Consider the following 15,030-nt stretch of genomic DNA (forward strand, 5'->3'; position numbering starts at 1 on the left):
CTGTGCGTATTTCCAGGTTGCTTGATTCCAGTGAAACAGCCTTCAATAAGCAACAGAATCATCGTCATTTTAGAAAATTTAGAAAAAGCCTCATTATCAGAATTACTTGGGGAGTTTCTTCAACCTCTTGAAAATCGTGGCTTGGATAACCTCTACACTGTAAAAAAAGGTATAAAATACATTAATTCATTTGGATTGGTTGTAATCAGGAGTTGAAGAGAAAATAAACATTAAAAGAATAGGATTCCATTTTGTTCTGTCTCCTTCCGTTTAAAGTCCTATAGTGATTTTTAATTCATTTAATTTAATTTAATTTAATTTATTAATATTTCTATACCGCCCTTCTCCCGAAGGACTCAGGGCGGTGTACATTTAATTGATTTATATTTGAGTTGTGAGATTCTTTATACTAGAACTATAGAAAATATACATTTTTTTTCTTATATTTTAAAATTATTTTAGCCAATGGAGTATCATATACATATTACTTCCATGAAAACTGTTTCCTCATCGGGACCATTGCAAAATCTCGGCTTCAGGGCTCTGACTTGATGGTTCAGCAACATTTCCTCTGGGTTCAGCTAAGATGGGATGGAGAACCGATCCATGGTGTCCTGCGGAGATTCTTGCGAAGGAAGGTTTTAAGCAAGGTAGGAATCTTACATGTTTAAGTTTGAGTCAGTTATTCACAACTAAATATATTTTAGATGATTACTAAAGTCAGCCTCGCTTTATGTCAAGCTCATAGTGATCTCATGAATACATCATTATGGCCAAGAAAATTGTTGCAGAAATAAACTTTTATTTTTAATGGATAAATTTTAGGAGTAATTACTATCAACAGCTGGTAATTTTCTAGGCCCCAGAGGCCGACTGGTTGTTTTTAATACACCATGCTTTATTGTTTTTGAATAGCATAGCTGCAGCGCAGTATCAGATTACAGGTAGTCTTTGAGTTATGAATGTAATGGAGCCTGCCCATTCCATTTATAACTCGAAAACTCGGAGTGAATCTCGTACCTTGAACGAGAAAACTCCCTGCTCATTAAGACATGGCTTGTTAAGTGTATATGAGGTATCTCAGGATGGGGAAGGCAATGGAGGGCCTAGTGATGGATCTCCCCTTCCCAGCTAGCCACCCAGCCTGCCCGACCTACTCCTTGCCTGACAGGCCGATGGCCCAAATCCTGACCGCTTTTCTCCTTGTCGTCCTCCCAACTCAAGCTCCATCCATAAGGAAGAAACTGGAGATGCAGAGCAGGATTGCTCTCAAGAAGACGCGGGTGCACAGCTCGCTCGTGTATGCTGGCCTTATTGAGAGCAATCCTGCTCTGTGCCTCCTTTCAGACAGAGCAGAGAAACTCAAGCCGCTGCCGTTCAAACACTTTTTATCTGAATGGAGACCTTGGGGAGATGGGGAGCATCTTCTGCGTGTGAATGCAAGGCTTGAAAATACAGCAAATTGCTGCGTTTTCAACCACCCTATTTCCGTACAGAAGGAGCTCCCCATCTCCCCAAGGTCTCTCTCATGTGAAAAATGTTTGAGCAGCAGCGGCTTGAGTTTCTCTGCTCCATCCTTAAGGAAGAAACAGAAGGCGCAGAGCAGGATTGCTCTCAAGAAGACACAGGTGTGCTGCTCACTCACATGTGCTGGCCTTATTGAGAGAAATCCTGCTCTGCACCTCTGTTTCCTTCCACTTGGACATAGCGGAGAAACTCAGGCTGCTGCTGCTCAAACACTTTTTATCTGAATGGAGACCTTGAGGAGATGGGGAGCTCCTTCTGTGTGTGAATGCAATGCTTGAAAATGCAGTGAATTTGCTTTGTTTTGAACTGCCCCATTTGCTCACAGAGGGAGAATCCAGTTTCCCCAAGGTCTCCCTTCTAATAAAAAGTTTATGAGCAGCAGTAGCTTGGGTTTCTTGGCTCGATCTGAGTGGAAGAAAGTGGAGGCGCAGCAGCGGGATTGCTCTCAATAAGGCTGGCGCATGCGAGCAAGCAGCACACCCAACTCTTATTGTTTGAAAGCAATCCTGCTGCTGCGCCTCCACTTTCTTCCACTTGTACAGAGCCGAGAAACCCAAGCTCTGGCCCCGTGATGCCTCCCTGCTCAGTTGAAGGCTTTGTTCCTGCCCTCAGACCAAGGCCAGCGCATGCAAGCGAGCCGATCAACTGGGTCATGGACGATTCCACGCTTTGCCCCATAGGTGTGCAAACGAAGCAAACATTCCCCCCCCTCAGAGAATGGAAGCTTCCGGGGGCCATGATCTTTTTTTCAGAAAATGGATGTTTGAACTCGCATGAGGGGCATTATCTCTTTGATTGATTGATTGATTGATTGATTGATTGATTGATTGGACCTATATGCCGCCCTATCTCCCGAAGGACTCAGGGTGGCTCACAACAATAAAACAGCTATAAAAAACAGTAATACAAATATTTAAAAAGAATTAAATTACAAAGCCCCATAATTAATTACTAAAACCAATAAAAATTAAAACAACATTAAGAAACCCCATCCTCAGTACAGGTCGGCCAGTTGGAAAAGATACGTCTTTAGGTCGCGACGAAAGGACTGGAGATCTGGGGCCATCCAAAGTTCTCGGGGAAGCTGATTCCAAAGGGCAGGCACCCCAACAGAGAAGGCCCTCCCCCTGGGGGTCGCCAGCCGACACTGTCTAGCCGACGGCACCCTGAGGAGACCCTCTCTGTGTGAGTGCACAGGGTGGAGGGAAGTCGTTCCTGCCAGCAGACGGTCCTGTAAGTATCCCGGACCTAAGCCATGCAGGGCTTTATAGGTAAGAACCAGCACCTTGAACCTCACCCGGAGGACAACTGGCAACCAATGCAGCTCACGCAGGAGGGGTGTAATATGGGAGTATCTGCGTGGCCGCATTCTGCACCAGCTGAAGCCTCCTGGTGGTCTTCAAGGGCAGCCCCATGTAGAGAGCATTACAGTAATCTATACGGGAGGTAACAAGTGCATGAGTGACTGTACGTAAGGCATCTCGGTCCAGATAGGGGCGCAACTGGCGCACCAGGCGAACCTGGGCAAATGCCCCCCTGGCCACGGCTCCTATATGATGATCTAAGTCGAGTCGTGCATCCAGGAGGACGCCTAAGTTGCGCGCCCTATCAACGGGAGGCAACACCTCTCCTCCCATAACCAAAGATGGTAAATCTTGGACAACACGAGATGCCGACATGTAGAGCCACTCGGTCTTGGCCAGGTTGAGCTGGAGCCTGTTCTTCCCCATCCAGATTCGTACCGCTTCCAGGCAACGGGACATCACGTCGAGGGCATCACTGGGTTGGTTCGGAGTGGAGATGAAAAGCTGGGTATCATCAGCATATTGATGATACCTCACTCCGAAACCACGTATGATCTCACCCAGTGGCTTCATATAGATGTTGAACAGGAGGGGAGAGAGGACCGACCCCTGAGGCACCCCCACAATCAAGGGGCTTCGGGGTTGACCTCTGTCCTCCTGCCAACACCATCTGCGAACAGCCCGAGAGGTAGGAGGAGAACCACCGTAAAACAGTCCCTCCCACTCCCAATCCCCAAAGACGTCGCAGCAAGATACCACATGGTCGATGGTATCAAAAGCCGCTGAGAGGTCCAATAGGACCAGGACAGAGGAATAACCCCTATCCTGAGCCCGCCAGAGATCATCCACTAGCGCAACCAATGCCGTCTCCTTGCTGTACCCGGGCCTGAAACCCGATTGGTATGGATCCAGATACTCAGTTTCCTTCAGGACCAACGGGAGCTGCTGTGCCACCACGCTCTCAACAACCTTCACAAGAAAGCGAAGGTTGGAGACAGGACGAAAATTATTCAAAATAGCTGGGTCCAGAGCAGGTTTCTTGAGGAGGGGCCTTACCACCGCCTCTTTCAAGGCGGCAGGGAAACACCCCTCACTCAAAGAGGCATTGATCATTGCCTGGAGCCAGCCTCGTGTAACCTCCCGAGCCACATAAACCAGCCAGGAGGGACACGGGTCCAATAAACATGTGACGGCACTTAATCTACCCATTATCCTGTCCACTTCATCTGGAATCACAGGGTCAAACTACTCCCAGATAATATTGGTCACACCTGTCGCTTCCCCCTCGTCAGATACTGTCCAATCGGAGTCCAGACCGGTCCAAATCTCAGCGATCTTGTCCAGCAGATGTTGACTAAACTCCTCGGCGTGTCACTGCAAGGGATCTTCCCCATCCCTTGATTTAGAAGGGAACAGGTCACCCTAAACAGGGTGGCCGGGCAATTATCTGCGGACGAAATGAGGGAGGCAAAGTAAGTCCACTTCGCCTCCTCCATTTCCACAAGATAAGATCTCGTAAAAGATCTTAACTGTGATCGGTCAGACTCAGACCGACTGGACCTCCAAATGTGCTCTAGGCCCCTCCTCTGGTGCTTCATCTCCCGTAGGTCCATGGAAAACCATGGGGCCCACCGGGATCTGCGTCGAGTCAGAGGCCGCAAAGGAACAACGCGGTTGAGAGCCTCAGAAGCAGCCCGTTGCCAGGCGTCAACCAAGGTCTTGACCAGGCTGTGGGAGAGGGAAGCAGGAATCAAACCAAGCGCTGTCTGAAACCTTTCTGGGTCCATCCATCTCTGCCTGCGGATCGATGCTCGGTTGCAGCAGCGAAGGAGTCTCCGTGCCACCCCACAGACCCCTGCCGCCCCTGTTGTGCGAGAGCCCCCAGTTCAAAGGGAGGAGCCAATGGAGCTGGGTGCCGCCAGGTCTCGTCTATCGGTGACTGAAATGAACAGACGACGATCGGGGGGGTTGTGTTTTTACTGTGGGGACCCTGGACATTTGGCTGCTTTTTGCCCAAAGAAGCGACAGCGGGCATCAGTGATCAAGTCTGCCCCGAGAAAGTCCCCTACTTTTCTGTCGGGAAACGCCCCGAGCCCGATCTAGACGGTGTGATAGATCGGGCGTCCCACAACAACACTGAGCGACGTCTTTCCGATGCTGCCTGTGGACCTCCACGGCATCTGATATTGGAGGCATGTCTGATCCTTCCTGGCAAGCCAGAGGGGATTCCAGTCCATGCCTTAATTGACTCTGGGGCCACCACAAATTTTATGGACTCAGCATTTGTGGCCAAATGGGCTGTTCCCCAGTGCCCGGTGGATCCGCCCATGTTAGTGGAGACTATCGATGGTCAAGTGCTCCTGTCTGGGCCTATTACGGCCGCCACGCAACCATTATGTATGGCCATCAGTTCCCATGTGGAGGCCATCCAGTTCTATATCACCTCAGACCTGCATTTCCCCGTGGTCTTGGGACTGGCGTGGCTCCGGGCGCATGACCCACAGATCTATTGGTCACAGAACTTGGTCACCTTCCCAAGCTTGCAGTGCGTGGACCACTCCCGCCATATTTGTGCCGGCCAGGTGGAGGGTTTCCCAGGGGTTTCCTTGCCTCCCGAACTGTCCGACTTTGCTGATGTGTTCAGCGAGACAGAGGCGGATCAATTACCCCCGCACAGGCCCTATGACTGCCCCATTGATTTAGTCCCTGATGCGCCTCTCCCAGTGGGGCGTTTGTACTCCATGTCGGACCCCGAGTTGGCTGCATTGCGGGACTTTCTGGAGAAGAATTTGGCTCGCGGTTTCATCCGGCCCTCGTCCTCGCCAGTGTCTGCACCCGTGCTCTTCGTCAAAAAGAAGTCAGGCGAATTACGGCTTTGCTGCGATTACAGAAAACTCAATGCCATCACGGTGCGCAACCGTTACCCGCTGCCCCTCATCCCCGAACTCTTGGACCGACTCCGGGAGGCTAAGATCTTCACGAAACTGGACCTGCGTGGAGGTTACAACCTCGTCAGGGTTCGGCCGGGTGATGAGTGGAAGACGGCGTTTGGTACTCGCTATGGACATTTTGAGTACAGGGTGATGCCGTTTGGCCTGACCAACGCCCCCGCTGTGTTTCAGCATTTCATGAATGACATTTTCCGGGATTTGTTGGATCAGGTTGTCGTGATCTACTTGGACGACATCCTGATCTACTCCCCGTCGCGTGAGGTGCACCATCAGCATCTCCATCAGGTCCTGCAGCGACTCCGAGAACATCGGCTGTTTGCCAAGTTGAAGAAGTGCCAGTTCTACCGGGTGACCATCGATTTCCTGGGTCACCGCATTTCTCCTGAGGGCATCGCCATGGAGCCGAGTAAGGTTGAGTCTTTGCAGAGTTGGCAACCCCCGCGTCGCGTGAAGGATGTTCAGCGACTTCTTGGATTTGCCAACTATTACCGAACTTTCTTTTTTTTTTTTTATTGAAAAGTTTTAAAATACAGTTTTCCCTTAAAAAACCCCCCTTCCCCCTCCCTGCTCCCCCCCTACCTCCCCCCAACCTCCCTCCCTGCCCCCCTCCCTCCACCCTCCCCCTCCCCCCCCGACTTCCCAGAGCTAAATACAAGGTATATATATAAAAAGCAATAATAAACAATCATATACTAACAACTATAAGTTCTAAAATCCATCACTCTCTAGCTTATATAGGAAAAGACACACCTTAACAATATTAAATATATATAAAAAACTAGAATAAAAAAAAAAAAGAAAAAAAAACACGAAAGAAGACTTATTCAAATGCTACGTAAAACTTCTTAACCCTATACTTGTTCTGGATAAACTCAATCCATTTTCTCCATTCCATAATATAGCGTTCTTGCGAATGATCTTTCAAATAAGCCGAAATCTTCGCCATCTCTGCCAGGTCGGAAACCTTTAAAGTCCACTCTTCTATGGTCGGCAGTTCCTCTTTCTTCCAATATTGGCCTATCAAAAGTCTTGCCGCCGTAATTAAGTTCAACATCAGCTTAGTGTCCACAACTGTAGCGTCTGCAATTATTCCCAACAAAAAAAGTTGCGGACAAAACTTTATCCTCTGTTTAAAAATCTTCTGCATATTCCACCAGACTTTTATCCAAAAAGCCTTAACCTTTTTACAAGTCCACCATATGTGAAAATACGTTGCATCTTCATCACCACACCTCCAACACTTAGGCTGATAATTCGGATACATACTTGCAAGCTTTTTAGGATCTAGATGCCATCTATAAAACATTTTGTAAAAGTTCTCTCTTAAATTTTGAGCTTGTGTAAATTTTACGTTCCTCACCCAAATCTTTTCCCACATGTCCATTGTAATAACTTCCTGGATATTTTGGGCCCACTTTATCATACAGTCCTTAACAAGCTCTGTTTCCGAGTCAATCTCTATCAATGCAAGGTATATCCGTTTAATATGTGCTGACCCCTGATTTCTAATCTGCTTAGTCAAATTTCCATCAGTCATTGTAAATCCATTTTTCTGGTCTTCTTTCCACCTGGCCTGTAGTTGAATATATTGAAACCAAGATTGAACAACCTTCTCTTCTCGCAAGAGGCTATATGATTTCAAACACCAAACATTCCTTTCCAGGCTTAAAATTTCCTTGTACGTAGTCACATCATGTTTGAAACCAGCATGTATATTTTCTATTGCGTGTTTTGGAATTGCCCACAATGGTATCTTGCTGCTTAGCTTATGTCTATACTTCTTCCAAACTCTCAGCAATGCCTGTCTTAAAATATGCATCCTAAACACAGTATCTACCTTCTTATCATACAACAAATATGCATGCCAGCCAAACAACAAATCATGGCCCTCAAGATTTAATAACCTCAATTGCGTCAAATTAATCCAATCACTTATTCCTACTAATGCAGCAGCTTCATAATATAATTTAAGATTAGGCAGTTTAAGGCCACCTCTCTCACGAGTATCCTGCATAATCTTAAGTTTAACTCGTGGCTTTTTCCCTGCCCACACAAATTTATTGATACCTCGCTGCCATTCCTCCAAATTAGAGTCTTTCTTAAGAATCGGTATCATTTGAAACAAGAATAAAAATTTGGGCAGGACATTCATTTTCACTGCTGCAATCCGTCCCAGCAAAGACAATTGCAATTTTTGCCAACTCTCCAATTCCTTTTGAATTTTCCCCCATAGTTTTTCATAGTTATTTTTATATAGCTTTGTATTGGAGGGCGACAAAATCACCCCCAGATATTTAACCCTTTTAACAATCTCAAATCCAGTTAATCCTTCTAAGAGAGCCTTCTGTGAAACTGTCATATTTCTAGCCAAAATTTTAGTTTTCTGTATATTTACTTTAAATCCAGAAACCTTCCCATATTGTGTTATTATCTCCATCAGGTCCACAACAGAGTTCTCTGGCTGGGTCACTGTAACAACCAGGTCATCTGCAAATGCTCTCAATCTATAGTCCTGATCCCCAACTTGTATCCCTTTAATTTTTTCCGAGTTCCGAATCTTAACCAATAGTATCTCTAATGTTAACACAAATAACAAGGGCGATAACGGACCGCCTTGCCTTGTGCCCTTCTCAATATTACATGCTACTGTCAGGCTATTGTTGACTATGATTCGGGCAGTTTGTTTTTGATATAATGCCCTAATCGGCTGTAAAAATTTTTCCCCAAAATCCATTTTATCTAGAACTTTCAACAAGAATTGCCAATTCAATTGATCAAAAGCCTTTTCAGCATCTAAAAAAATTAGCGCTGCAGAGATCTGGTTGTGCCTTTCCAAATACTCTAACACATCAACTATATGTCTCACATTATTTTTCATTTGCCTACCACTAATAAACCCCGTTTGATCCCCATGAATCACCTGTTGCAGAACCCTCATCAGTCTATTAGCCAAAACCTTAGCAAATATCTTATAATCTGTATTTAAAAGCGATATCGGTCTGTAATTTTTAACTAAAGTAGCATCCTGGTCTTCCTTCAGAATCAAAGAGATAAAAGCTGTTCTCCAAGACGGAGGCACCTTTCCCCCCCTCTGGATTGTCTGGAACAGTTCCTTTAACGGTTTTATCATCTCTAATTGTAAATTTTTATAATAGGCCGCAGTCAAGCCATCCGTGCCTGGTGCTTTATCCACCTTCAGTTCCTTAATAGCTCTAAAAATTTCTTCTTCTGTAATCAGTTGATTAATCCCCTCTTTTTGTACTTGCGTAAGAACCGGGATGCTAGCCTTCTCCAAATACTTATCAATATCTTTTGCATTAATGTCCTCTTTAGTATATAATTTCGAGTAAAAATCCACAAAGGCATCCTTAATAAGATTCTGTTGATACACAACCCTTCCTTTATACTCAATCTTATCTATATTAGATGCCCTTTGTTTTTTCCTCAGTCTATAAGCTAACCATCTGCCTGGTTTATTAGCATTGCAGAAAGTATTATGCCTAGCAAACCGCAGATTGGTCGCCACTTGGTCAGCCATTAATTTATCAAATTGTCCTCTTAACAATCTAATAGCCTCCTTGATCTTCACATCCTCTGGGTTCAAAATCAAAGCCTTTTCTTTTTCCTTTATTTCATTCTCCAGTTCTTTCCTTCTAGTTTCCACTGCACGTCTATGTCTATTATTCATATATATCAACACTCCTCTCATGTAGGCCTTGCTAGCATCCCAAACCATATCCATAGAGGTACCCTTATTCATATTAATCTCAAAAAAATCCTTCATCCGCTGTTTGCATTCTTCCACATTTCTCTGATTTCTAAACAAATTCTCATTTACGCGCCATGAGCGCCTATCTCCTTTTTCCTTATCAATCTCCAACCACACTGGGCTGTGATCAGAGATAATTCTTGCGCAGATCTTCACCTTTTTAGTTCTCAAAAGAAAATCATTAGTCAACAAAATAAAGTCAATCCTCGAAAAAGATTGGTGTCTATCAGAATAAAAAGTATAATCCTTCTCCTGCAGATGTCTCTCACGCCAAATATCTCGCAATTCCAGGTCATCCTTCATTTCAAAAAAAGATTTAGGCAGTCTAGCGTGACTTGGAATGCGCTTAAAGGCTCCAGCCTTATCCAACTGTACATCCATAACTCCGTTCCAGTCCCCCATAAAAATAAAGGATTTATAATCCAACTGGGTAAGCTTTGTATGAAGTAAACTAAAAAAGTCAGCTTGTTGTTGATTCGGTGCATATAATCCAACTAAAAGCGTCTTTTTACCTGCTAACAACAGCTCAATCATAACATATCTTCCATGCTTATCTGCTTCGATTAGATCCGCTGTTAAGGCACTTTTAACATAAACAACCACTCCATTTTTCTTATTCTCTGCAGAAGCAACAAATTGCGTACCCAGCTTCGAGTTCAATAAGTACTTTTGATCCAAAACTCTAATATGCGTTTCTTGCAGGCATATAACATCTATCTTAAATTGTTTTAAATATTGAAAAACTTTCTTCCTCTTCTGCGGTGAATTTAGTCCATTAACATTCCAGGTTAAAAATTTAGTTGCCATGTATATCCTCGAAAAGCTCTTGGACCACAGCTTTGATAGGACTAACTTCCTTAGGCCGTGCTCCTCCCACAGCTTGGCTATGAATGCGTTGTGAAGAATCTGAAGGCTTTTGCTGATCTTGTTCTTTTATTTTCTTTGCTCGTTTTAAAGCAGCACGTGTCACTCTTTGCTCTCTAGGATCATCCAAAGAAATTGTAGCTTGATCTCCTCCAGCACCAATTTCCTCTGTTTCCTCCTCTTGTTGTTCTTCTTCTCCAGATCCCTTTCCAGCTTCCAGAAGCGTTAATGGGGTTGCTTTTAAGACATTATTGTAGAAATCACGCGCTTGCTTCACAGTAATCAGCCTGTACCTTTTACCTTCATACATCACCATCAGCCCATCTGGAATCTCCCATCTGATCCTTATATCTCTTTGCTTAAGCTCTTGCACAAGAAATGTATAGTCCTTTCTTCCCCTTAAAATCCTTGGAGGAATCTCCTTTAAAACCAAGACTTCTTGTTCAGCAATCACGACCTTAGCATCATAGGCAGCTTGTATAACTTGATCTCTAATTTCTCTTTTTGCAAAATAAACCACCACATCTCTAGGCAATTTTCTCTGTCTAGCAATCCATGAATTCACCCGAAACACTTTGTCCATAGCTGCTCTTATTTCAGATGCTGGCTGGTTCAATACCCCTTCGAGAGCCTCAGAGATCAGCTGCTTTAAATCTTCTTTAACATTCTCTTTTAAACCTCTGATTCTGACAGCAAACTGCATCTGGTAATATTGGGTAAGGCTTAACTCCCTTTCCAATTTGCCTCTTACATTTTCATTCTCGCGTGCTTTTACTTCTAATATAGCATTCCTTTGAGCCAAATCATCCACTTTTTCATCTAAATCTTCCACACATTCCGCCACTTTATGCACTGAAGTCAAAATGTCTACCCTCATCACGCTATACTTCTGTTCCATCCTCTCTTCCATTCTTTCCTCGAATTTCTCCAATTTCTCCTCCATCTGTGCAAATTTATCAGCAATTGATTGATTAATTGAGTCCAAAAGTACCTGGGCATGTTTATCCAGAGCATCTCGCAAATCCTTCGATGTCAGCACTTCAGGAGGGTGCAACGCCTGTAGTGATGATTGTTGCACCGGCGAGGATCCTCCACTCCGGAGAGTTTTAGAGGGAGGTTTAGCCGCCATCTTTTAATCCTCAATTATGACGCACTTTTAATTAAAGTTTAAAAAGTCCAACAAGTTCGAGAGTATAATAAAATAATCCTCTTCACCTTTTTCCCTCTTGCACCGCTCTGCCTGCTCCTTTAAATCATAGTCCTTTCTTCAGGCAGGGATGGTTCGCAGACGCCTGGCTCTGCTCCAAAAAAATCGGAGCAGAGACGACGGCCAGCTGGGAGCAACCCAGGCTTCGGGGGAGTTCGATCCTTCAGCCGCCCAAGCTCCAAGCTCAGGCGGCCTCGGAGAACTCTACCCCTACCTGGGGCCTCACCCCCTCCTCTTCTCCCGAGGAGGGGGCTTCAATTTCGCCCGAACAGCTGATCGGCGCTGTTTCGGGCGAAAAAACAAACAGCTGAGCCGCGGGCAGCCAGGGGAGGCTGTCTTCGGCGCCGCGCCGCCACCGGAAGTCCCCACTATTACCGAACTTTCATCCCTGGGTTTGCTGCCTTGACAGCCCCCCTCACCCGGCTCCTGCAGAAGAAGACTCGGTTCCAGTGGAACGCACCAGAACAACAGGCTTTCCAGACTTTGAAGGAAGCCTTCATGAAGGACCCCATCTTGAAGCATCCTGACCCGCAACGGCTGTTTGTCGTGGAGGCGGATGCCTCCGACATTGCCATTGGGGCGGTGTTACTCCAGGCAACGACGCCCAGCGGTACCCTCTTCCCTTGCGCGTATCATTCACGAAAACTGAACCCTTCGGAGCGCAATTATACAATCTGGGAGAAGGAGCTGCTGGCCATCAAAGCGGCGTTCGAGGCCTGGAGGCATCATCTGGAGGGAGCGCGGCATCAAATCGAGGTCCGGACGGACCATAAGAATCTGGAAAGCCTGCAGACCGCTCGGAATTTGAACCAACGCCAGATCCGGTGGTCTCTTTTCTTTGCGAGGTTTGACTTCCGGGTTCGGTACATACCTAGCGGGCACAATCAAAGAGCGGATGCTCTGTCCAGGAAGCCCGAATATTCCCGAGTGGAAGACAAGCTTCTGCCCAGGACAGTGATACCCGTCGAGTCTTTTGCTGCGGTACGGGAGCCGGTTGATATACGGGCTCGGATCCGGGAGGCACAGCAGCAGGAGGTGTGGGTGGCTCAGCGGAAGGAGGAGGTGGGGCCAGATTCTCCTTGGACGGTCACGGATGGACTCTTGTATTATCGTGACCGGCTCTATGTTCCGGGAGGGCCACTCAGGGGACTCATCCTCAGCCAGTGTCACGATAACCCGGCAGCGGGGCATTTTGGCCTGTTCAAGACCCTGAACCTGGTCTCCCGTACCTTCTGGTGGCCCCGAGTCCGACACGACATCCAGTCCTATGTCACCTCCTGAATCCCATGCAGGCAGGCCAAGTCAGCGACAGGGGCCCCACCTGGATTACTGCAGCCCTTGCCAACACCCAAAAGACCCTGGGGGGCTGTGTCCATGGACTTTCTGACGGATTTACCCCCATCCTCTGGTTTTATGACAGTGTATGTGGTGGTGGACATGCTGACCAAGATGGCGCACTTCATCCCCTGTCGCGGCTTACCGTCAGCCCGCGCCACTAGTCGTATGTTCATTCAGCAGGTGTTTCGGCTGCACGGCCTCCCTGATAGAGTCGTCTCTGATAGGGGGGGCCAGTTTACAGCCCGCTTCTGGCAGGAGTTGATGCATGCGTTGGATATCAAGATTTGTCTCTCATCCGCGCATCATCCTCAAACTGACGGGGGAACCGAGAACGTCATCGGTATCCTGGAACAATATCTGCGCTGCTACGTCAATCTGCAGCAAAACAATTGGGTGGACTATCTGGCCATAGCTGAGTTTGCATTTAACAATTCGCAGCACACCTCCACACAGATGACACCGTTCTTGGCCAATGTGGGTTATCACCCCCGGTTTTTCCCCCTTTCTCCCGTGGACTCACCGGAGCCGGCAGCGAACGACTTCATGGCAGAGTTACAGGCGATCCATCGATTGGTGCGACGTCAGTTAGAGAAGGCCAAGGCCGATTACAAAAGGTTTGCTAATCGGTCAAGACGGGATACGCCTCCACTATCGGTGGGGGATCGGGTCTGGTTGTCCACCAGGAACCTACCGTCAACACGGCCGGTGAGAAAGTTAGATCACCGATATTTAGGACCGTTCCCAGTCGAGGCTGTCATCAATCCGGTCGCCTATCGCTTAACTCTGCCACGTTCTCTGCGCGTGCACCCAGTCTTTCATCGGTCTCTGTTGGTCCCCGAGCAACCGGCTTGTCCACTCCGCCGAGCGGAACCTCCCCCATCAGGACCTCGTGATGGAGGCAGCACCCCTGAGTACGAGGTCGCCAGCATCAGGGATTCCCGTTGGCTGAAAGGTCGTTTCCAGTACCTGATTGAATGGAAGGTTACGGACCAGAGGACTTCACCTGGGAAGACGCGACCGCCGTTCATGCCCCTGCGTTGGTGACTGCTTTTCATGAACAATTCCCATCCCGACCGCATCCGGATCGGCAGCCCCGGGGGAAGGGCCCTGCGGTGCGAGATAGTGTTGTGATTCAGGGTCAGCCTGTGGGTTTGGCAGTTGGGTCAGATGACTCAGATGAGGGGGAGGAGGGGGGTGTTGAAGAACTTGCTGATGATGGCTTTGAGGCTCCGCAGAGCCCCCAGCCAGGCCCCTCCTACCTGGTGGAGACCCAGACCCAGCTGTGTGAGCCTGACAGTGTGGATGAAGATGACCCACAGCTGGCCCTGTTCAAGGACGCCCGACGCAGGAGGCAGTCAAGTAGGAGCAAGCAGAGGAAGGCTGTGGGACTTCTTGGAAGGAGGCAAAGAGAGGCCACGCCCTGAACTCTTTATAAAGGGAATGTTTGGGGGAGGGCTGGTTTGCTGAAAGCAACCGCTCCGATAGAGTTTCAAAGCTCCGGTATCTTGTTTCATGTTTTGTTTGTTTTTGTAATAAATTTGGCAGACGTATTCCAGCCTTTTGCCGTCTGTAAAGGGGTTGCCTTTTCTGCAAGGCCGGTAGCAGGCTGGTACAGAACACCATCAGCCAACCTAGACTGAGGTAGGTCCGGCAACCCCCCCCTCGTTATGATGGGCCTGATACCCCTCCCCCCTCCCTAACCCATTAAAAATTCTAAAAAGAAACCCTAAAAGCCTCCTTTTTGCGCCATGCCACCTTTCGGGGTCCCAGGACCCATCATTAAGGAAACGGCGGCACAGAGTGGATGGCCACATCTGAGAGAGGGGGGAATCTCTCAGACTAAGCAACTCTCTTGCGGTGTAAATCATTAAGAGTAGAAGCAAAACAAAAAAGGGATGAGTCGGCAAAACAAACATGTTAATAATATGTCCACAGAGCTGGACAGTGACTCCCGAACATGGTCACACTCACAGAGTGACCAAGATCTTCTAATTTCAAGGAGAACCACTATCCAGCTCTGGGTGGGTCGCAGAAAGAAAAAGAGAAAAATCCAATGGATGAACGATGATG

General features: G+C 47.2%; 1 protein-coding gene across 1 annotated transcript in view; it reads left to right on the forward strand.

Moving 5' to 3' along the window:
• The window catches only part of CTTNBP2 (cortactin binding protein 2), a 167,154-nt gene that overhangs the window by 107,659 nt on the left and 44,465 nt on the right, over positions 1-15,030 (forward strand). Inside the window, exons 15-16 of the mRNA XM_081331681.1 lie at positions 17-169; positions 463-650. Of these exons, the coding sequence (XP_081187807.1) occupies positions 17-169; positions 463-650 (341 nt within the window). The remainder of the gene's footprint in view (positions 1-16; positions 170-462; positions 651-15,030) is intronic.

The sequence above is a fragment of the Vipera berus genome (assembly GCF_964194415.1).
Source record: "Vipera berus genome assembly, chromosome: 6".
Classification (NCBI taxonomy): Eukaryota; Metazoa; Chordata; class Lepidosauria; order Squamata; family Viperidae; genus Vipera; species Vipera berus.